At 40.7% G+C, this 23,720-nt stretch overlaps 1 protein-coding gene and 1 long non-coding RNA gene across 2 annotated transcripts; one reads left to right on the forward strand and one right to left on the reverse strand.

Moving 5' to 3' along the window:
* Window positions 1-941: 941 nt before the first annotated feature.
* On the reverse strand, window positions 942-6,344 carry LOC308396896 (uncharacterized protein). The gene is made up of 7 exons (XM_080882527.1): window positions 6,140-6,344; window positions 3,269-3,457; window positions 2,951-3,135; window positions 2,600-2,856; window positions 1,679-1,799; window positions 1,319-1,454; window positions 942-1,212 (listed from the first exon to the last, which is right to left on the reverse strand). The coding sequence occupies exons 1-7, from the start codon at window positions 6,153-6,155 to the stop codon at window positions 1,022-1,024; spliced, it is 1,095 nt and encodes a 364-aa protein (XP_080738653.1). The 5' UTR covers window positions 6,156-6,344; the 3' UTR covers window positions 942-1,021.
* Window positions 6,345-19,438: 13,094 nt separating this feature from the next.
* Window positions 19,439-23,478, forward strand: LOC308397357. The gene is made up of 3 exons (XR_013971731.1): window positions 19,439-19,589; window positions 20,715-20,849; window positions 22,133-23,478. It is a non-coding gene; the product is annotated as an uncharacterized lncRNA (long non-coding RNA).
* Window positions 23,479-23,720: the final 242 nt, after the last annotated feature.

Here is a 23,720-nt window from a genome sequence, read left to right on the forward strand (position 1 = left end):
CTATGTGCTGTTTTAATGTGCTGATGCACATTAAAATGAAGACGAGATTACAAATCCAATAACTTCTCATTATCTACAGCTGTCTTCACTATTACATTAAGCTATACAGAATCCTAGCAGTGTCTATCCAAATGCCTTTTTTTTCCTTTTTATTTACATAAACTGTAACAGATTAGAGAAACCATTCCCTGGAATGTGATTAATGTAATCTCTTTATACGTAATCCATCACTTTTCAAACCTGCAAAGTCTTTTTAAGACAAGCAATATGGAATTATAATGTTAATCTCACAACCGGTGATAAGGGTTAGTACTTATTCGTTGCATGTGGAAATAGCACTGATAATGCAAATCTTTCCGTCCCACAAATAGCTTATACCTACAGGTTTAGTGATTTTAAGGTTTTTACCTGCTATTAAAGAGACCATGATAAAGCAAAAAAAAAAAAGAAGTAAGGGTCAAAGTTGAGGGTGGCTGTGGCTCAGGAGGTAAACCAGGCAGGCTGGCAGTTATTTTGCCAGGCAGGGCAGGCGATCTTCTAATCCCTGGGTTTTCCAGTCTGCATGTCAAATAATTTTGGGGCAAAACACTAACCCCAAGTTGCTCTCCATCGGTTTGTGAATGTGTGTTAATGTTAGATAGAAAGCGCTTATGTAGAAAAAGCATAGTTAAAAGTGGTTGTGTGAATGAGGCAAGTTTCATAAAGGGCTTTGAGTGGAAAATTTACCATTTACCCAAATTGGAAAACATCCAACACCACTTTTGTGAGAAACCTAAATAAAGAGTAATATTATTATTATATTATGTTATTATAAAACAAAGCATCGCAGTCTTAGTTTAAAAGTGTGGCATTTTATTCTAGATTTTTAGCCATTTAAAGCAAACATGATACAATATTTTAGAGAAAGACAGTAATATATTGCAGTTTAAAAATATCATAGAGGGTTATTCTGCCACCCAGTCTACTCAAAAAAAAAAATCTCTATGAGTCCCAGCCCACGCTGTGATCCTCATCTATACTGTTAAGTGTGACAGAGCAGTTTATCAATTTGCAGGCTGCTGAGGCTCTTATTTCTGAGCTCTTGAGGAGTCACGCACTTTGGGCTGTGCCGTGGTGAAAGCGTGGCCTTGGTGTCACCCATCCACCGCACCAGTGGGCTAATGTTACAGTCACACTGCCAAGGGTTGTCATGGAGGTACAACTTCTTTAGAACTAACACAGATCAGAAAAAATGATTATCACGACAACAGCATCCTGCCGCCAATACTTGTTCCTGGGAAAATAGGACAGGGAAAGGGCATGCTGGCAGTTATCTTACCAGGCATATGGGTGAACATGTTTCCATCCACTGTCTTCAGGCGGTTTCCGCTGAGTGCCAGCTGTGAAAGCTTGGGCAGGTTGATGAACACATCAGAGGGCAGAAGCTCCAACTCGTTGTTCCTCAGGTAGAGTTCCTGGTTCAGTGTTTAGCATGTTCATAATTATTGCTCGAGGAAATAGAGCAGGTTTTTGCAATTTAAGTTAGAAGTGTTATCACACTAGCTATTATGTGCAAGAATTAGTCAGATCAGGGTCTGCTGGGTAAGACATCTAACTGCTATATACTATATGTTTAAAAAAATGAAACTGAGTCTTTGATTTTTCTTTTGTTTTTATGTATACCAGAAAAACATGCTACCTGCAAGTTGCTCAGGCCATCCAAAGCTGTTAACGTCAGGGTAGATAGTAGGTTGTTGTCTAGAACCAACATCTCCAGAGATTGCAGGGGCTTGAATGCCCCAGAAGGAATGGTCTTCAGACTGGATATGGGGGGACAGTTAGAATCTCTTCAGAAGTAAAAGTACACTGTGAAACCATTGAATTCAAAACCCTTTTGGAAATCAAAGTCACCAGTATATCTAATATCTAATATTTGATACCCTAGCAACATCATCCCTACACATAAACCATAATTCAACACTCTCTGTGATATATCAGTAAAAATTGGTATGTTTTATTTTTATGTTTTGGACTCTTACAGTTATTCCCCCTCTGTCTGTAATGTAGGTATCATAAACTCAAGAATGCTTATATTCACACATGAAGCCATTTAAGCTAGTAGGATAAGTGCTAACCCAAAAGCATGAGATTATGTATTCTTTCCTTGTCATTCTTTAATCAAGAAACCTTTTTTGGTCTAATCATTAAAGAGATAACAGAAGATTATCTCTTTTATAATTTCTGCACCGTTGGTTCAACATTCATTTTGGAAATATTTTCAACCATGATGTAGAGAAAACCAGCCAGCCAACAGTTCAACATCAAAACATCTGCTTGGTTCCTTTGCCTTAGTAGTAACTAATTCTTCAGTTCTAGCTTACTATTAGCAGTAGTTGCGATATTGTTTATTGGAGCAGCTGAACTAATATTTTTTTGTTCTCACTTCAGTTTTGAGGTTCCAGATCCTAAGGCTATTTAAGACCAAGTAAATCGTAATGATACTCTGATCAGAAATATCTCATAACAACACACGGAAGTGAAGTTTGTTTCTCACTGATAATACCTGCACTGGAAAAGGTAACTACTAGATGTATAATAGCATGGCACATGTCATTGTGACCTGTTGTTGTCCAAGTTGAGGAACAAGAGCTGCCTCAGTCCACTGAAGGCCTTGGGAGAAATCTTCTGGATGCGGTTGAGGGAAAGATCCAAAACTTTGAGAGCAATCAGAGGTTTGAACGCATTCGGTGGGAGGACTGTCAGTGCATTGAGAGTAAGGTCCAACTCTGACAGGTTTCTCATGCCAGCAAAAATCTCAGGTTTCAGGATGCCAATCTGGTTCTGTCCCAACATGAGGAAGCGGAGGTTTAGGAGGTCCTTCAGACATAGAAAACAGTTGTTGTTGTTTTTTTTTTGTCAAATTACTGTAATATTAATGCTGAAAAGTGTGCTCCTCTCCAAAAATCTTTACCTGAAACCCCCTTGGTGGAAGAATGGATATGTGGTTGCCATAAAGATTGAGAAGCATCAATTGCTTTGCACCGGAGAAGGCCTGGGGATGGATGGATTTTATGGCATTTCTCTCCAGATTGACGCTCTCGATCTTTGGAATTGATCTCAGAGTATTTGCCTTCAGGTTGGTAATACCATTCTCACCTTTTGGCAGCAATTAAGAAGTCAGTTATTGATGAAATCAGGTCCCATTATGTTTCCTTAAATGTTAGATAGATTAATGCATTCCTTGAATGTCAAAAGGATCTTAGAGAGGATTTGATTAAAATGTACACACCTAGTTTAACAATCCAAGCATCAGAAGGCAATTTGGAAGGAAAAGCTCGAAGCCCCCGCTTATGGCAGTTGACATCTGATTTTTCTGGGCCAGACTTCCTGGAGCATTTGCAGACATCAGGGCAGGAATCTATTGCCTGCACCATCCATAGCATTGCTAGTATCAGCCATGCTAAGTGCTCCATCCTTCCTTTAGAATCGTACAGAAAAATATTATTTTAAATTTAAACTTAGTTATTAGAAACAATATTTTCACCACTACACTCTTAGCAGTTACAAGGCCGTTGGCTCCCATGTAGGTTTAAGGTCGCATTTGTTTTAATCAATACTAACTAGGTCAGTTGAACTTTAACTTTTACCAGAGCATATATGTAATGGCTGCACTTCTCCCATCTCTGCTTGAAATGAAAACTATGCTTAAAATTGTTGGTTGATTCTAGCTGTGATAATATGCTACAAAAGCTCTTGAAACAATAAAATTACAAAAATAAATTCCTGGTTCCTGACTTGTGGTATAATAACAGAAATTATTGTATGTGCTTTTCATCCAGTATTCATCCGATTTGTCGTTCATACAGTTACTATATCACACCTATACACAACATCTGGAACAGGTCTGGCAGGTTGAGCTAGAAATGCACATGTGTAAAATGTTCATATATATATATATATATATATATATATATATATATATATATATATATATATATATATATATATATATATATATATATATATGTGTATGTATGTATATATATATGTGTATGTATGTATATATATATGTGTATGTATGTATATATATATGTGTATGTATGTATATATATATATGTGTATGTATGTATATATATATATGTGTATGTATGTATATATATATATGTGTATGTATGTATATATATATATGTGTATGTATGTATATATATATATATGTGTATGTATGTATATATATATATATGTGTATGTATGTATATATATATATATATGTATGTATATATATATGTGTATGTATGTATATGTATGTATATATGTATATATGTATATATATATATATATATATATATATATTATATATATATATGGGGTGCAGCGATACTCGTATTGATATTGAACCGTTCGATACAGTGCTTTCGGTTCGGTACGCATGTGTATCGAACAATACAAAATTTTTAATTTATTTTATCAACTTTCCTTCTGTCGATGCTGTCTGTGTTGAGCGCTCAGTGGATCTGCGCTCGACAGTGCATTCTAGGCGGAGTAGTCGAACGCAGATTCACTGAGCGCAGGGCAAGCTAGCAGACAGAAGTTAAGCTCTCGTTGCAACATGGCAAATTGAACCTCCCCCACCCTCATTCAGATCTGGTGTTTGGAACTATTTTGGTTTTCATGTGACGTATGACCCTGAAGGTAAGCGCGTCATGGACAAAAGTAAAACAGTATGTTGGATGTGCCACGCAATGCTCTATTACATTGGTGGGAACTAGTGCGTTAGCGCAGTTTGCTCGTTAACGTGTTGGCTGTCCAGCCCCACGCACGGGGCGATCCGCGGTAGCTTGTTAACGGAGATTTGCTGTGTTGTGGCGTTAACGTCATTTCAGCGAGATTAACGCTGACAGCACTAGTGGGAACACAACGAATATGACTGCACATGTACTCCGACATCATCCTAGTGCAAAGACAAGTGGAAGCAGACAAAAACAACAAGCACGCATGCTACAAACTTTACCCGAGTCATTTAGACAGCCATTAGCACATGATTCTCCTTATGGGGACCTGATATGTTTAATATGCTGCTGAGAATATAGCCCAGAAGAAGCGTATAGTATAGCTTTTATTTTGGAAAGAGACATTTCTCTGTAATAAACTCTCTTTTCTAAAGATGAGTGATTTGTCGATCAGATAGATTTATTTTTTTATTACTTTGTTGTTTCAGCAACATTAAATTTAAAAACTGTACTTTTGAGTTAAAATATATATTTATAATTTTAATAAATGACAAATTAAAAAGGCATGAACTTTTTTTTGAATCGAAGAAATATCGAACCGTGACACCAAAGTATCGAACCGAACCGTGAATTTTATATATCGTTGCACCCCTAATATATATAGTTATTGTGGAAACAGTAGTCAGTCAGCTTTTTATTTCTCATATTTGGATTCAGCACATAAAAATCCATAAGAAATAACACCGTTTATCTCAAAACCAGATAACCTCTTAAAACCTGTTGACAACTAAAGTCTGATGCTTTGCCTCATTTGCCCTCATAAGTAGAAACACTCTGTTCTTAATCGTATTTAGTAATTGTTTTTTGAAAAGTATATACTTACAAATTTTATATTTTATCATTTTATATTAAAACTGTGAACATAACACTGAGGCAGGATTCATTATTTTCATCAAAAGAAAACCACTGAGTAGAAAACAAACTTCAGAGAGAAGCATTTCAATACAGGTGATTAAAAGAAGGTGTGCATGAATAACAGGGATGTGCCAGAGTGTCATTTCAAATAGAAACCTGTAAATCTATTCCAAAAAGAATTATTGTGAAAAATAAAAAGGTATGCAGACAATCAAAAATGCAGCTAATCCCATTTATAATCCTACTGTGTGCAAAGACAATCCCTTCAAACTTCAAAAGAAGGCAGAGCAGCAAAAACCAAGTGCCCACAGTGACACTTCCACACAAAGAGCTGCTTTTCAGCTGTAAAAAGAAAAAAGACATCTGATTATCATTTCAAATAACTTAACTGACTAAGGTGAATCTTTTCTCTAATTAGACTTGAAAGCTGATCTAAACTTGGGGGGGGGGGACTGTAAGACAGATAAAGCCATTTGAAAAGTAGTCAAACTGGTTTTATCCTGCTGGGTGCCACTTACCTGAACACTCTGTCATCTCAATTTCTAGGCAATGCCCAATCCTCCTCAAGTCTGACTGCTTTGTTTTCAGCTCTTAAACAGTACAAACTTCACTATAAAAGCCTCTGCTGTACACTGTTATATAAGAACAAGGTGCCAGTCAAAGAGAATTAGTCCAGCAGTCTGTGGCCTTTCTTCCAGTGGGCTTTAAAATCTGATTTGTAGGTTCACAATTTATATACTACTGATTTCAAGACTCTCTCTGAGCTCTGAAGCAGGCAGATGAAACTATGCAGCATATGAAAGACTTGCCAGTGTGATGGTGTGGGAACACAGCCTCAGCCGTAGCAGACGGTGAAAAAAGGGTGCGAAACTCCTGGAGCTGCAAGCTCTGCAGAGTCACAGAGCACAGAGAAAAGTGGCATCTAGACATTATGGCACCTATCCATGTTTCACTGTCTGGTCTACATAGTGTCTGTGTGTGTGTGTGTGTGTGTGTGTGTGTGTGTGTGTGTGTGTGTGTGTGTGTGTGTGTGTGTTCTTGCTTTATTTGTGTCCTTGTGAGAACCAACTTTTGACATTCAAAGTCAGGATAATTTTAAGCGTATTCTTATAAAAAACTGACACCCTTTTTTAGTAAAATACATGACAGAATTTATTAATAGACTCATTTAGATCATCAGATTCATTCGCATGATATCACATGACTGTTGAAGAATCTTTATTAATGTAAAAGAAATATCACTTAAAGCACTTGTGGGAACACATCGGTCATAAGAACATTTTCAGCTGCATGCTTTATCTTCAAGGCAGCAGCAAAAAAAACTAATTAAAAACTTGTATTCATCTCTATGTAATTGAGTTACGAGATCACACAGTAATGAAGCACTATATAAGCAAGGTAATTGAAATATTTTAATAACCATAGCCACAAGGGTTCTTCGTGGTTTTCATCACAGTTAAAGATCTCATGCTGGCAGGGGTCACAAATCATATGCAGATATTTGATAATGAGCTTTAAAAGCAGGTTGATCATAACAAGGGCATCCATGCTATCACTTACAGTTTATGTATGGATTTATCTTTGTTTCTGTGAGTTACTGAATAGATGGAGTTTATATGAAAATGTGTTGTCTGTCAAAATGGAAAAAAAGGAACTAAATTATAAAGTATTGCCATATGTTATATACTGTGCTTTTATAAACTAAGGCTACGTTCACACTGCAGGTCTTAATGCTCAATTCCGATTTTTTGATCAAATCCGATTTTTTTGTCTGCTCGTTCACACTACAAATAAAATGCGACAGCAAACGCTCTCTAGTGTGAACGCTCAAAGCGGCCCGCATGCGCAAAAGAAGATGTCACACAGAACGCGCTCTGTTTAGACCCAGAGCAACAATATTGTTTGACTGATGGCCCTTAATATAAAGACTTCGGACTTCACGTTTCCCAATTTTTGCTTTAAGTTATTTTGTTATTTACATAATAATGTAGATAACCTAATAATGATACTTATCGCCGTTTAAGAGAGGAGCGGTGCTTCAAAGGATAGCTGTAGATTTCTGTCAGAATCTGCAGATTATACAGTACAAATAAAATGTTTACGTTGTCTTCCCAACAGTTTCACTGACATCTACACTGGATGGCCAGGAAGCGTTCGCGATGTCTTCTCGGGCGCTTCTCTGGCGCTGATAATTGGCTTCAGTCTTGTGTCGGTGACGTAAAAGGCGGATTTAATGCGACTTGACCGTTCAAACAGCAGTCGCTTTCTAAAACATCGGATATGTATCGGATTCAGTACCACATACGAAAGGCTACGTTCACACTGCAGGTCTTAATGCTCAATTCCGATTTTTTGATCAAATCCGATTTTTTTTACTGCTCGTTCACACTACAAATAAAATGCGACAGCAAACGTGCTCTAGTGTGAACGCTCAAAGCGGCCCGCATGCGCAAAAGATGTCACACACAAGGCGCTCTGTTTAGACCCAGAGCAACAGTATTGTTTGACTGATGGCCCTTAATATAAAGACTTCGGACTTCACGTTTCCCAATTTTTGCTTTAAGTTGTTTTGTTATTTACATAATAATGTAAATAACCTAATAATGATCCTTATTGCTGTTTAAGAGAGGGGCGGTGCTTCAAAGGATAGCTGCAGATTTCTGTCAGAATCTGCAGATTAAACAGTACAAATAAAATGTTTACGTTGTCTTCCCAACAGTTTCACTGACATCTACGCTGGATGGCCAGGAAGCGTTCGCGATGTCTTATCGGGTGCTTCTCCGGCGCTGATAATTGGCTTCAGTCTTGTGTCGGTGACGTAAAAGGCGGATTTAATGCGACTTGACCGTTCACACAGCAGTCGCTTTCTAAAACATCGGATATGTATCGGATTCAGTACCACATACGAAAGTGACCCAGATCGGATTTGAAAATATCGGATTTGCGCCGTTCACACTGTCATAGCATGATCGGATATGGGTCGCATAGGGTCAAAAAAATCGGATTTGATGCGCTTTCGCCTGCAGTGTGAACGTAGCCTAAGATCTGTTCTGACTAGATAAATAATAATGCCAAAATATATTATTTACTTGCATTTTTTCACTTTTCTTACAAATTGGTCTTCTTATTACTGCAAAACAGGAGACCCAGTACGGTCAAAAACAGATTTCTGACAGTGCCCTATGCTCTGAGCTAAATCTACAAGAACAGAAAGACACCCACAGTGTTGGTACACTACAAAGTGTTGATGTTTGTGTAACCGGTGTGATTCTGCGTTGTGTCTGATAAAAAAGGTAAAAGAAAGAAAGACCTCCAAGTAAATAATTTGCCCACTCCAGCTCCTCTCCCACAGGGGAATTGTAGAAAAAGGGTGGCATTTATTTTTACATTAAACATAAAATATGCATTTACACGTAACATATTTGACATAAGATAAAACAAAAACAACATGAAATCTGACATACCTGATAAAAAAGGTAAAAGAAAGAAAGACCTCCAAGTAAATAATTTGCCCACTCCAGCTCCTACGACCAAATACAGACAGTGGGGAAGAGGATTAGCTCAACCCACCACAGCTCCCAAGCTAGCAAGGAATACATATTCATGCTATCATTTATGGCGCCTAAAACACATTTATGACACACACATACTACACACTTATAACATCTTACAAAAACAGGCTCAATAATGACAATAACTGAATTAAAATCGCAATCATAAACATCAGGGTGGTTAAATATGAATTATGTGTGCTTTAAGGTGCTGGAAAGAAATGACACCCACCTCTCCCACAGGGGAATTGTAGAAAAAGGGGAGAGGCAAAAGGGGTACACTGTATTTATAGTATTGCACCAAAGAAGAAGAAAAGAATGAGGAGGGGCTCTAACTGATAATGAACACAACTACAGGCTTGGAGGTCCTAAAAGTCAGGTATAAAAGGAGAAGTTTGGGGGTTTAGAACACATTTTGTGTAATTATAACAATGTTATTTATGACTCTGTTACATTCACCCCCCAAGAATTACACAAAATCCTAAAGGGTACACCAAAAAAAAAATATAAACCCACAATAACAGATACAGTGGCCTCAAACAAATTCACATCGCATATACAATGAATTAGATCAGCAACATAGCTTCCTCCAAGGAGGATAAGAGACCTGAGACCTGCTCGGCGCCTAGCAAGATCCCAGGACTTTCTATAGACAAAATGAGGTGCCATTTACACCACACAAAACAGGCCATAATATCTATTGGCGTCACTATCAGACTGCACAGACTGACAAAATACAATGAACTCTGTGCCTGTATTATTCTTTTCCAAAAACAATAGCAATGAAAAACATACAGAAATAAGCAAATTCACACATCAATAACCGCTGCTTGAACAGGTTCAACACCAAGGAGTGTTTCAAGTTGAGCCATTGATTCAATCAAGCGACGAACTGGTTTAATGATTCTACCAAAACGTGTGGTAAGTCCTTGATCCACGTCCACATTTTTGGGTTCAAGAGAATGAAAAGTGTGGGACGGGAAAGCAGCAGGGGAGCCTGGGGAGGCTCCATCACCAGCCAGCCCACCAAGATCAGAAACACCCATTATGGGAGGGGTCCCATGAACGCCATCTTCGACCGGGTCAGCGGCAGATTGCTGATGGATCCATGATAGTGTGCGGTCATCACACTCGCCAATGCTGGAGACGGAATCCACAGTCCAGGTGGCAGGAGGTACAGCTCCTGTGCCCCCAAAAGATGTCACAGACCCATCCAGGTCAGACTCAGCGGGGCCACTGACAACGCTCACAGCAGGATGTGCAGCATCGTCATTCAGTGTTGTGTCCAAGGGCAAAAAGTTAACTTGAAGGAGCAGGTTGCGATGCACCACACGCTCATGACCTTCTTTGTCTCTGATACGGCAGATGTGAAGAGCAGGATCCAAGTCAACTACCGTGTACACAACAGGTTCCCATTTGTCAGAGAGCTTCCTTTTTCCTCTGACTCCCTTGTTTGCCAACAACACCTGGTCCCCTAGTGAAAGAGGCAGACCCTTCACTTTTCTGTTGTACTGGTCAGACTGGTGTCTCTGCTCCATTGTGCTGTGTTCCTGGGCTCGGAGCATGGCAGAGCGCAGGTCATCCATCAGTGACTTGACATAGGTATCATAGTCACAAATGGTGTCATCATGAAGGACATCCCGAAACATGAGGTCAACTGGCAACCTTGGCACCCTCCCAAACATCAGGTAGAATGGCGCAAAGCCGGTGGTCTCGTGTGCCGTACAGTTATACACAAACGTCATGGACTGTATCATCTGCGGCCATTTCTGCTTACATCTGGGGGGGAGGGACCGTAACATGTTTCCAAGGGTGCGATTATATCTCTATGTGGTACCATTACCCATGGGGTGGTATGGTGAAGTGTGGGATCTGGCAACGCCACCCAAAACCAGAAGCTCTGCAAGCAGCTCACTCTCAAAACTAGCTCCCTGGTCAGAGTGAATGCGCTGAGGGAAGCCATACACACAGAAGAATCCATCCCAGAGCTTTTTAGCGACTCTCTTAGCTGTCTGATCCTGGCATTGGAATGCATGTGCTAATTTTGTGAAGTGGTCAGTAATCACAAGGACATCCACAGACTTGTTGTTGCTGTCCTCAGCTGACCAGAAGTCAATGCACACAAGTTCCAGTGGAGCACAGGTCTTAATGCTTTCCAACGGGGCCCTAGCTGCTGGCTCTGGGGTCTTGCTGAGAACACACCTGCGGCAATTTCTCACATGACCGCGCACATCCTTCTCCATATCATACCAGAAAAAACGCTGACGAGCCAAGGAGAGTGTGCGAGGTTGACCTTGATGACCAGCATTGTCGTGTATGCCAGACAGCACCACTTGTTTTAGGGAGTCAGGTACCACAAACTGGAATCTCAGTGTTTGGTCAGTGGGTCCCTCACGACTCTGTAGAGGACACCATTGAGGAATGTGAGCTTATCCCATTGTTTCAGGAGCCGCAACGTATGTTGGTTCTCATGACAGCGCTCACGTCTGGAGGGTCTGCGCTTACGCTCAACATAGCGGGCTACTCCGGAGATCACAGGATCCCCTGTTTGATGAGACAGGAGATCAGCACGGGACAGCGCATGAGTAACATCACAGTCAGGTGGACTGATGGAGGTTAGGTGACCAGCGAGGGATGTTGCACGCTGGCGAGAAGCAGACTCCCACTCACAGAGCGAAGACATGAGAGAAGACACGTCATCAGTTGACAGAGACACATCAAGCACAGCAGAGGGTGGAGCACTGCGTATCGATTGAGGTTGACAGGTCAAACGGAAGGCATCTTGGACACTGGCATCTTTCACACCACTGACTTGCTCTAGCAGCTCAAAGTAGGGCTCCGACAGGAGCCGCTGGGCCAACGGCCTCACAAACGGTTCCCTGCTCAGGGTGTCTGCCACAATGTTCAGCTTTCCAGGAACATATTTGATCTCAAAGCAGTATGGTGCAAGCTTAGAGACCCAACGCTGTTCACAGGCATCCAGCTTTGGCTTAGTCAGAATGTATGTGAGAGGATTGTTATCAGTCCAGACAGTGAACCGATGACCCTTGAGCCAGTGGCTGAACTTATCGCACACAGCCCACTTCAGAGCCAAAAATTCGAGCCGGTGTGCTGGGTATTTGGCCTGACTGCGGCTGAGAGACTTACTAGCAAAGGCTATAGGTCTTGCTCTCTCCTCACCAGCTGGCACCTGGGATAAGACAGCACCCAGCCCATCCATGGAAGCGTCAGTTGAAAGGATGAATGGCCTCTCAAAATCAGGATGTGCCAGCACCGCACAGCTGAGGAGTGCACCTTTGAGTCCCTCAAATGCTTTCTCACAAGCAGGAGTCCAATCTTGAGGGGTGAGCTTGCGAAAAGTTCCAGGTTTCCGACTCCCATGGCAGCCTTTAGTCCTCTTCTGACCGGCAGTTAGAGCAAAGAGTGGCTTCGCAATACGAGAGCACCCTGGAATAAAATGCTGGTAAAACATCACCATGCCAAGGAAGGATCTCACTTTCCTCTGAGAAGGGGTGCAACCGTCACCATCCATAAGGTCAGTCTTCCGAAAATTGGCGATAACCCTCACTTTATCCTGATCAACCGAGACACCACCAGCATCCACGACATGACCCAAAAACCTCACAGAGCGTCTGAGAAAGTGACATTTTTTCTGCGCCAGCTTCAGATTGCTGGTCCTCAGGCGAGAGAAAACAATCTCAAGACGTCTTAGGGCCTCCTCTTCTGAAGGCGCAAACACCAGCAGGTCATCAAGATAACACAGGAGGCTGGAAAAGTTCAAATCACCAAAGATGCTGAGCATCATCCGCATGAAAGATGCTGGGCTGTTGCATAGACCCTGGGGAAGTCTGTTGTACTCATACAGGCCAAGAGGTGTAGTGAAAGCAGTGTACCGTCTGTCAGACTCATGGAGGGGAACGTTGTAGAACCCAGATGTGAGGTCCATGGTGCTGAAGAAAGCATTCCCACCAAGGGCAGCAAGACAGTCAGCCTGATGGGGCAGTGGGTGAGCATCCTTAATGGTTTTGGCATTGAGCCAGCGGAAGTCAGTGCATATCCTCAAGTCACCTGACTTCTTCCAAACCATTACCAGTGGCGAGGCGTATTCGCTGGTGGACTTACTGATGATGCCTTTCATCTCCATGTCTGACAGCACCTCTCGCAACTTGTGATAGTGAGCCGGGGGTACTCTGCGATAGGGAAGCCTGAAAGGGCGGTCGTCAGTGAGGTGGATACGATGGACAAAGTCTTTCACCTCACCACAGTCCAGTTTGTCTCTAGAGAACACATCTTGGTAAGTCAACACAAGCTCCACCAATTTCCTCTTCCACCCATCTGACACTTCACAGCCCTCAATATCAATGTCAGCCAACCCAGCATCTTTGAGTAGCTGTGCAGAGTCAGGCACAGAGTCTGATGAGGGGGGAAAACTGGTATGCTGGTCAGTCAGAGTCTCGCAGAGACCTTGAGTGATGGGCAGGTCCTCCACAGCAATACAAGGAAAGACATCCGCAATCTTAGCATTGCGACGAAGTGTCACAGGGCTCTCTGTTGGGTTAAGGACTTTCATAGGGACCCAACGATCTCCCCACATGGGTGTTATAATGCGCCCCACCATTATGTTCTTTGGAGTGGAACGGGCTGACGTGGGTTCCACAACGACAGTACTTCCTGGAGACACGAGGGCAGAAGGTGGCAGCTTTCCCCAAACTACATATTCTTTTTGTGGCAGGAGAGTGACACTCTTCCGCAACCTGACTGTACCTACTTTATCTGGCAACACAGGAGCAGACCACCGTGAGATACAGCTCAGCAACTGCAGGAAGTCTTCACAATCAGTGCCAGTGTAATTGGAGTTAATAAGCTCCCAGTACTTTGTATCAGCCTTCATCTTCTGAATGATGGGCCGGATCACATTGCTCCCCACGATGAGCTCATCTTTTTGCCCAGGAACCACAAATGTTGGTACAAGAAACCTAGTCCCATATACTTCAATGTCCAAATCATAGATGCATTTCGGTTGTGTGAGAAGGCCACCGCAACCAACCAGCACCACATTTTCAGGGATATGCTGCGGAATCAGAGCAACACCAGCGGCTCTTAGCTTGCTATCAGCCTCTTCACTTAGTGTGCATGACATACTTCCTGAATCAAGCATGCTTGTCAGGGAACACCGGCCACTGACCGACACTGGAGTGTAAAACAACTCACTAGCCCTGCCAACTCTTTGTGAACCCATAATAACAGTCTTCTCATCAGAGAGGCTACTACAGCAGTTAACATATATGGCTTCTGGGTCTGTTGCATTTCTGAGGGTTTCATCAACACTGCCCATGCTACCCCTCTCGTTACATGGGCTGGCTAGTTTAAAGCAGCATCGGTGGGAGGAGGGACTGAAACGCTTGGTTTCTGGTGCAACTGTGGGCATTCACGCCTCATGTGTCCAGGGTCAAAGCAGCTGTGGCATAGCTTGTACAGCCTACAATGCACATGGGTTGTGTGTTCATGTGAGCCACACACTCTGCACGAAGCACGATGAGCATTGCGGTGCCCATGGGAATGACCTGTGGGTTGTGGGCACCTAGGACCAGTGGCTAGTGATGCAGTGCACATGGACAGAACCTTGTCAAACAGTGCTACCATCTGTTGAACACCTGGCTCAGCTGGAGGAGGGCCAGAAACTGGCAAAGATGGGGGCATGACATGTAGAGTCAAAGGAGGACAAGCAGAGGGCTGCTGCACACTTACCATGCCATCAGAAGAGAGAGGCTGACATGTGGCTGCAGAGGGAACAGAGGGCATAGGATACGAGGCTGGCTCATGTGTTACTGGGACTGCTTGAGCACCGCTGGAGTGGGGCTGGCTGTTAACAGCGACAGGGCTCTGATGCGGGATGGACAGACTTGCTGTATTATGAGACAAAACACTAGACTGTCTCATTTTCCTCACATAGTTGTCCAGACGGCTCTGAACCTCAGCTGCAGTCCACTCCTCAGGGGCCTTCAGTTGAAAAGACAACGTAAGACTGTGGTCAGGACAGTGATTAATGAACATCGAAACAACCTCACTACTGGGGTCCTCTACCATCTTGCCGCGCCTGCGGAGACACTCATCAGCAGCATCAATAGACTTGTTCAACCGGATCCAGTAATCCATGACGTGGCACAGTACTGTAGAAATCTTTCATGGGCAGGCTGGAATATGTCAAGTCGCTGAAGTTAGACCTCAGTATGTCAAACACAGCAGTAATAGGATCATTCCGATTCAACTCAGGGCGGCAACGAAGTGACACCTTGACCACATCTCTGGCTTTGCCAGTTAGTCTAGACATTAATATGGCAAACATTTCTTCATCTGTGTCACAGCTGATTCTGTGCAGATAACATCTCATCATGTCCTCCCATTCACCGATGGGAAATAGATCTGTGTTGTCACCCTTGAAGTATGGTGGAGCTTTGGTGTCTGACTGAACAACAACCTTCAGCTGGGACTGGTCATTGCAGCTCGAGGGCACATTCTGGGGAGACTGTGGCTGGGTGGGGGCTGGCTGGTGCATAGAGTTAAGAGAGGATGTGATATTTTCCCCAATTTGCTTTGCTAAGTCAGTGATCAAGCTGCTCAACATGTCACTAGTGACAGCCTGGGTGTGTGTTTGGCATTCGCAAGCAGCTGGTGTGGAGCTAGCTGCTGGTATTAATGGTGAGTGCATCACTGGCTGGTCTACAGTGTGGGCACCAATACCCGGGACTACTGGCCTACCCCTCCCAAAAAACTTTGGAGCAATCTGATGACCCCTCCCCAAACCAAAGGTCATATTACTCCCCGCAGAGAACAGATCAGGCAAAGCGCTATCCACAGTTTCCTCACTTAACATGTTGGCCCAAGTGAGATATCACTGTTCAACAGCAAAAAAAAAACGAGCCTAACCCCCACACACAATTATGCAAAACTTCACAAAACAATGAAATGTGGGGAGAAGAAAAAAAACATCAAAGAATCAAAACACCATAGAAAATAAAATGTTGTTTTCTCCTCTCAATTAAAACAGGCTGTAAAAGCCAATATCAATAGAGAAAAAAAATTACAATCCGTGCCTGTATAATTTGAGGCAACAATATGAAACAGTGACAGAAATGATCACCTACGTATTTGCCCTTTAAGTTCACACGTGACAGAGATGCCTGCAAGCCAAATTACGGGGCATCGATCACACGCGATATAAAAACCTGTGAGTCAAAGCGCAGGGCACAGGATTCTGGCACACAGCTGCAGAGAGGAGGCGGGAAAACAGCGGCAGCAGAAGGAGGAGGGGTGGATCGCGGATTGGCGATGTGACGGGTCAGCGGCACCAAGTGTAACCGGTGTGATTCTGCGTTGTGTCTGATAAAAAAGGTAAAAGAAAGAAAGACCTCCAAGTAAATAATTTGCCCACTCCAGCTCCTCTCCCACAGGGGAATTGTAGAAAAAGGGTGGCATTTATTTTTACATTAAACATAAAATATGCATTTACACGTAACATATTTGACATAAGATAAAACAAAAACAACATGAAATCTGACATACCTGATAAAAAAGGTAAAAGAAAGAAAGACCTCCAAGTAAATAATTTGCCCACTCCAGCTCCTACGACCAAATACAGACAGTGGGGAAGAGGATTAGCTCAACCCACCACAGCTCCCAAGCTAGCAAGGAATACATATTCATGCTATCATTTATGGCGCCTAAAACACATTTATGACACACACATACTACACACTTATAACATCTTACAAAAACAGGCTCAATAATGACAATAACTGAATTAAAATCGCAATCATAAACATCAGGGTGGTTAAATATGAATTATGTGTGCTTTAAGGTGCTGGAAAGAAATGACACCCACCTCTCCCACAGGGGAATTGTAGAAAAAGGGGAGAGGCAAAAGGGGTACACTGTATTTATAGTATTGCACCAAAGAAGAAGAAAAGAATGAGGAGGGGCTCTAACTGATAATGAACACAACTACAGGCTTGGAGGTCCTAAAAGTCAGGTATAAAAGGAGAAGTTTGGGGGTTTAGAACACATTTTGTGTAATTATAACAATGTTATTTATGACTCTGTTACATTTGCAACTGTCACAGTTTGCCTAAACAACAAATAATAAAAATATGGATAATACAAAACTAATTCTAAACGTGCTGCCTGTGACAGAAGAGTTATAAAGAGAAACGTTTTAAGGATACATTCCCTGAATACATGTGTGCCTGCACATTCACTCATACACAATGTATTAGTTTAAATCTGTGAATAATTGGGGGTAATCTAACTCAGCTCTGCATGTGCTTCTGAAGTGTAAATGGACTGGTTATTATATAGTGGCTTTCTACTCTACCTACAACATGCTTCATTCACCCAAGCATGTTCTTTTAGGTATTTTGTATGTAGCATTCAAATTCTGATGGGTGTCTTTAGGGCCTGCTATGTTACTGGGATATTTGGCATGAAGTCTGACACAGACAGGGATCAAACCACTAACCTTCCAATTAATAGTTGCTCTATATCCTGAGGTCTGAGCTTGGAAAGGAAAGTGTCTGGACTTCTTTAAGTTTCCTTGAAGCATTTCACCTCTCATCTGAGAAGCTTCTTCAGTTCTAAAAGCAACTGGTGGAGAGTTCCAGATTTTAAGCCCTATGGGAGTGTCCCCAAGAGAGTCATGAACCCCCTGTTGATCCTCCACTTAATCACACGAACCAAGGTGTAAAAGCAGGTGTGGGTCACAATCAGCCAAGGTTTCAGGTGAACCCACTGTGAAACCTAGCCCCACCCTATCATGTGATTTATGGAGGTCAAATGGCCCAGGATGTGACTGGGAGTTAAGGCGTCTGAGAAGGATCTCAAAACTGGATTACCTCCTGAGCTACAGCCACCTGGGAAAATACGTTGGGTAGGTTGAACAGTTGTGGAGCAGGCCGAAGACCAGAGTAGACTGGGAGGCAGACTCTTCAGACACCTACTATGAAACAAGCTCCCAAAGTGGAATAAGTGGACAAACACCCTCCCTACTTTCAAGATTAAACTTCAAACGTTCCTTTTTGATAAAGCTTACAGTTGGGGCTGGGTCAGGAGACCCTGAACTGCTGCTGGGAGTTTCCTATGCATGATGCCCTGACCATTTCTTCTTCATTCATCCTTTCCCTTTCCGAATGCTTGTCTCTCCCCTGACTCCCAACCAGTGAGAGCAGATCACTGTCCCTCCCTGAGCCTCGTTCTGCCAAAGGTTTCTTCCCATTAAAAGGGAGTTTTCCTTCCCACTGTCGCCAAGTGCTTGTGTGTGTGATTGCTGCGGTTTCTTTCTTTACCTTACAATATTAAGCAGCTTTAGAGTTCTGCTCAACCAATTGGTAGAGCACATTTTCAGTCCCTATATCTAACTGAGGCTTTCACTGAAATTGCCATACCTTGTTGAGTCTTTTCTACCAATTGGTTTACATCTGTAATGCCAAAAAAGAATCCACCAGAAGGCACTGTGAATGGAAACTGTTGGCTCTTCTTATACCTCTCCAACCAGGAAGTCAGAAACAAAAAACCATCCAACATATTTTGAGTTTTTTTGATGAAACTAAGATAGGAAGATATAATTTTTTTTTATATATGATAGTGTTAGAGGACTTACTAAACAGATGTATGTCACTTGACAGCATTAAAAAAGTGAAATTAAATGTTTAAGATTTTTTTTTTAAAAGTGCTCAACCAAACGGTTGATTTGTTCCTTTATGGTGCTACTGCTAACATAACCTAAATGTTACTAAAATTGATTATTTGCCATAAAATCAGGCCACTAGACCCATTTTGTTTATCCATTGCTATTCATAAATCACATCAAGTGTTAGCACAGCAAGAATATGCTGAAATAATTTCCTCAGTAACTCATTTTTGTAACTTTCTGAGTTAATGTTAGTAAATATTGTAAAAATCAAGAATAACACGTGGAAATCACAAATATCACAACTGATTACCCTTTTAACCAAATTACAGTAGTTTTAAATTAATATTACTAAATTGTCAAAATTATAATTTCATGTTTAACAAGTACTATATGGACGCGAAACAATTATATGGCTAAAAATCACATGGTCCTGTGGCATGATACTCATGATACCATCCATCTTCAACCACAGTGTGTTTGAGGTCATGGTTTCATATACTGTAAAAAAAATCCGTAAAAATACAGTACAATCTACTGTATAAACGTGAAGGAATTTTCCGTATTAGTCATTTACAGGTATTTTTCTGTATTTCTCAACTACTGCAATGCATTGTGGGAAAAAGAACCTGAAAAGGAGGGAAAAGTAAGCGCAAGAGCAGCCATTAGGCTTCTTTCAGGCTTCATCTGGATTTTGGATTCTGAAGTTGGAGAAACTGCCTTCAAATTTCTGTGGTAAGTATTAAAACTCATGTTTCGTTTTATTAAAATAATGTTTTTCAAAAGACTCCATGTTTTTATTTAGAAAGAATTGTTAATTTATTTGTTAACTGGTTTCGGCTGTCTCCAGACAAGTCAGGAATATTTTGCTGACTCATTTTTTAAAATAATTGTTATTTAGGTTTAACATGACTTAAGCTTTATTTTAATTAATGTTAAAATAATTTTTACTGTGATACCACCAGTTTTGCCCTTCAGTGGCTGAACCAGTTTTCATAAATATTATAGTTAGCTGTCTGTGTCTCTCTGGGTATTACACAGCTGTGACTGCTAACTAGCTAATTAGCAAAAGTCAGCGATGTGGATAACTGGGAAAGTGAGAACTTCATGGTTCTAGAAATTATTCTAGGACTCTAATAAGTACTGTATCAATACCTGTGTTTTACAGTTGGCTCTACTGTACACTTTAAAGGGTTTCAGGCAAAGTTACACTAACCCTAGTTTAAGCCTCAGACCTTCCTGGCTGACGCTAGCAAATGCTAATGTTAGCCTCTGATTTGGGCTGCTAAAGTAAAGACTTTTAGCTAGCTGACCAGCATAGATTATTTCGGTGGTTAACAGACTGTAGTGGTAAAATTATTGAAAGTATAGTTTCACCTCAGCACATTTACAATTACAGTATGTCTATTTTGTAGCACATAGAAATGTTTAGTTAATATTTACAGACAGACACATTTTCCCTGTAACTGTGTTTTTACTCCAACATTTGTTGAAAATGTAATTTATGAAATGCTGAGCAGCATTTCTTGTATGTGGAATATTTTTGTCACCCCACTGTGCTAATGTGATTAAATACTAAAAATTATTACTAAAAAAATTCAATAATAAATCAATAATAACTATTTCTTGATTGAACTATAATGTAAGCGCAGTGCTGGTGTGCAGGGGCTCTATATGCCTTGTCTATATCAAGCTTTTAGCCAAATATAAGCAGAGATATTTGTATCTTTCTTAAAAATCCAGATCCTTACAGATTATTTGAGAAATGGATCAACAGCTATCACTACTTGAAGCACTTTAAGTCCTGCAGTGGAAAAATATCCCTTATTTCACCTTTGATCACACACTTTGGTTTTCCAGTGCAGAGCAATGGCCAAGAAAAGGAAAGACTTCCCCGAGTGAAAAAAAAGATGAAGATACAAGCTGGTGATGATCCAGAGCAGCTGGTCTCAGGAAATGAAGAAAAACCCTGATCACCTTCTCTACAAACACAAGGTGAGTTTAATGTTGTGGTTGATTTAGTTTTTCAAGGTATGTATGTTACTTTAATTATAAACTGCTTTTGTTGCAACAGAATGGTGTTATGTGTATGCAACTCTACGTGAATTATAATCCTTTGTAGGGCTGCGTGATATGACCAAAGTCTCATATCCCAATATAAGACGTATCTCTCCTGATAATGATATATATCACAAAATAGTGCATTTTCTGTAAATTCTGTGATTCTCGGGCAACTCGACTTATGTGAAATGTTTTCAGTTGGGCGTCGTGTACCAGGAGTCGAGTGTTTTGACCGATGCATGAAACTATACATTTTTAGACATGAGTTTAAATGGCCGCCATTTTCTTTCTGAGTATTTATTAGACGGCGTGCTGCAAGGAAAAGCCTGTTCTAACGTTTGAGTCTAAGGATTATTTTGAGCACCTGACGACTCTTTTTTGCTTTTCATTCGTAAACTCTCTCGAAACTCTTTCATGTGATTCTTGTGTAGGTGGTTAAAGAGGTTTGTCGTGTTCGAGTGGTGGTGGGGACCAGTTTGTGGCATAATTTGCATAGTACAGTTTTCTGGGGCGTGTCAGACTTTTCATAACCAAACCATGTCCATGCTACAGAGGTAGCCCCTCATTTAACAATAAGGTCCTCGATTTCTTTTGACTGGTCCTTCTGGTTCTGCCTCATCCTTGCTGGCCATGCTGGTATTCTCTGTGCCTTCATCTGCGTGGTGACTGTAAGCGCCATTTATAGTTACTTGATGTTTTTATTTGAGGTCATTTGTTTGATGCATATTCTGAAATTTTATGTTTGAGAATAATGTATATCATTTCAGTTTAGTTTGAAAAGTCTCAACAGAAACTTGAGCTTTATTGTGAAAGGTTTATGTGGAAAATAAACAAGCGGACGGTGGAGCCACACGATGGTTTTATCCTCATTGTTGGTAATGAAAGTACACGTAAAAACAGTCACTTGTCCGTCCATAGTGTGGTTATTTTAAGTATAAGAGAAGGAGAGAACTTTAAGAAATAATATAGCAACTACAGTGACCATCAAAACCATGAAAAAAATATTGCCGTAAACAGTTTATTTTGCAACACCACAAAACAAAGAATAGTGTATAATATGAAACGATAGACATTTTTATATCGTAATCTGATATATATCGTCATATCGCACAGCCCTAATCCTTTTTTTGTTTATGTTGTTTATGCTCTAGGTAAAAAAAAATTATAAAAATACAAACTTTTTAAAAATGTCTTGTTGTTTCTCTTTTTTTCCTCAGAATAAATTGCGACTAGTCTCAATGGCTGACACGGAGGAGCAACACAGCGACACGTTAACTCCGACTGCTGCAGTTCCTGTATGAACTGAGCAACTCTTAAAATCCAAGGAAAAGCTGAGTGTATTTTACTTAAAGCTCAGATGGACCTTGATGTACTAACATGCAGGCTGCATTCAGGACTTTGTCACACTGTTATATGAAGAGCGGTAACAAGACTTTGTAGTAATTTGTCTTACTATTGTCTTATTTGTTGTGATTTAGGGTCTGTGCGCACAAGCAGAGGTTTTTGTTTGTAACTGTAACCTCGTTTTCAGAGCCTTGTCTAACATTTAATGGTCATGAAATATGTCAGACTTTTTCCTCTACTTAACCAGCTTAGAGAATTTGAACACCGTGGAGAAAAAGGTGTGCATTAAGGATTTTGAACTATGATGTTTAAGTGTTGTCACTGCTGAGGATTCGTGGACACAGATCCTTATTCACTATGCTGCTGTTTACAGTTTTAACTTTTCATCAGAACAAGCACTTCTAATTATACTTTGCTCCTCACTGACAAAACAAGTCCCGTAAATACACTTTTATCTTTAAGTTTGGGACAGTAATCTGTCTTAATTTATTATGTGTTGTAGTTATCATATGGGGAAAAGTCCTGTGGTTATCCATCAGTCCTGTTCGAATAAACCCAAAGTTCAGGAACATCTTCTTTAGATCTGTTCAGTTGTATTCATGTGGCACCACTTAAACAGTCAACAAATTTTGACTCAAGTATGTTATATTGTAAGGTAAAGAGCCCAAAGAGTTAATCTCAGACAAATGTTCACACAAATGTGAATTACATTCACTTCATTAATGAAGTGAATGCAATTCAGTAATCAAAGGTGTTTGGCTATAACTGACTACATGTGTATACTGTATCATAAGTGGACAGAGATGGATGTAAACCACACCTTAACCATTTGGCTGAGGCAAAACTACCACAAGGCAGTGATTCTAACTAAAAGGTACTCTGGATATTATTAAATGTGAACATGTCGTTAAATATGACATTTTTTGTTTGTCAGGTGTCCTGTTTGAAGAAAACACTTGGTAGCCACTTGAATGAATGTAAATAAACACATTTACATGAGGGCAACCTGATTTCAAGGAAATAAAAATGCTCAAATTTGAAAGCTTGTGAGTTATTTTGTTCATGTATCAGCTGTTTAGTAGTTTTATGACAAGATGGATGCTGTCATTATATTTAAGTATAGTGTTTGAGTTAAGGAGAATAAAAGAATATTTAACATTAATTGTACCAATGTTGTTGTGTACGAAGCACAAATTAATTTAAGTTTTAATTTATGAATTTTTGAGTACATGGTGTACTAGGTTGTAATTGCATAGAAATGTACGTTTAAGGATATAAAGAACTATATTTAATGAGTTACAGTGAAAAGAAGTGCTTGGAAATAGTAATATAAACAGAAATTTCAATTTTTCTATTAACGGAAAATATCAGTTAATGATACAGAAAATATACTGTGAATAAACTGAATTTTCTGTTTTATAGCTGAAGGAAATGTCCGTAAATAGTACAGAGAGTATACTG

Source organism: Rhamphochromis sp. 'chilingali' (assembly GCF_963969265.1).
Source record: "Rhamphochromis sp. 'chilingali' genome assembly, chromosome: 5".
Taxonomy (NCBI): Eukaryota; Metazoa; Chordata; class Actinopteri; order Cichliformes; family Cichlidae; genus Rhamphochromis; species Rhamphochromis sp. 'chilingali'.

Excerpts from the sequence above, each read along its gene's own strand:
- LOC308396896 (XM_080882527.1), bottom strand. Across the intron at positions 1,455-1,678 it reads ATGGCCTGAGCAACTTGCAG|GAACTCTACCTGAGGAACAA; the intron begins GTAGCATGTTTT and ends ACACTGAACCAG. Across the intron at positions 1,213-1,318 it reads CATGTTCACCCATATGCCTG|TTCTAAAGAAGTTGTACCTC; the intron begins GTAAGATAACTG and ends GATCTGTGTTAG.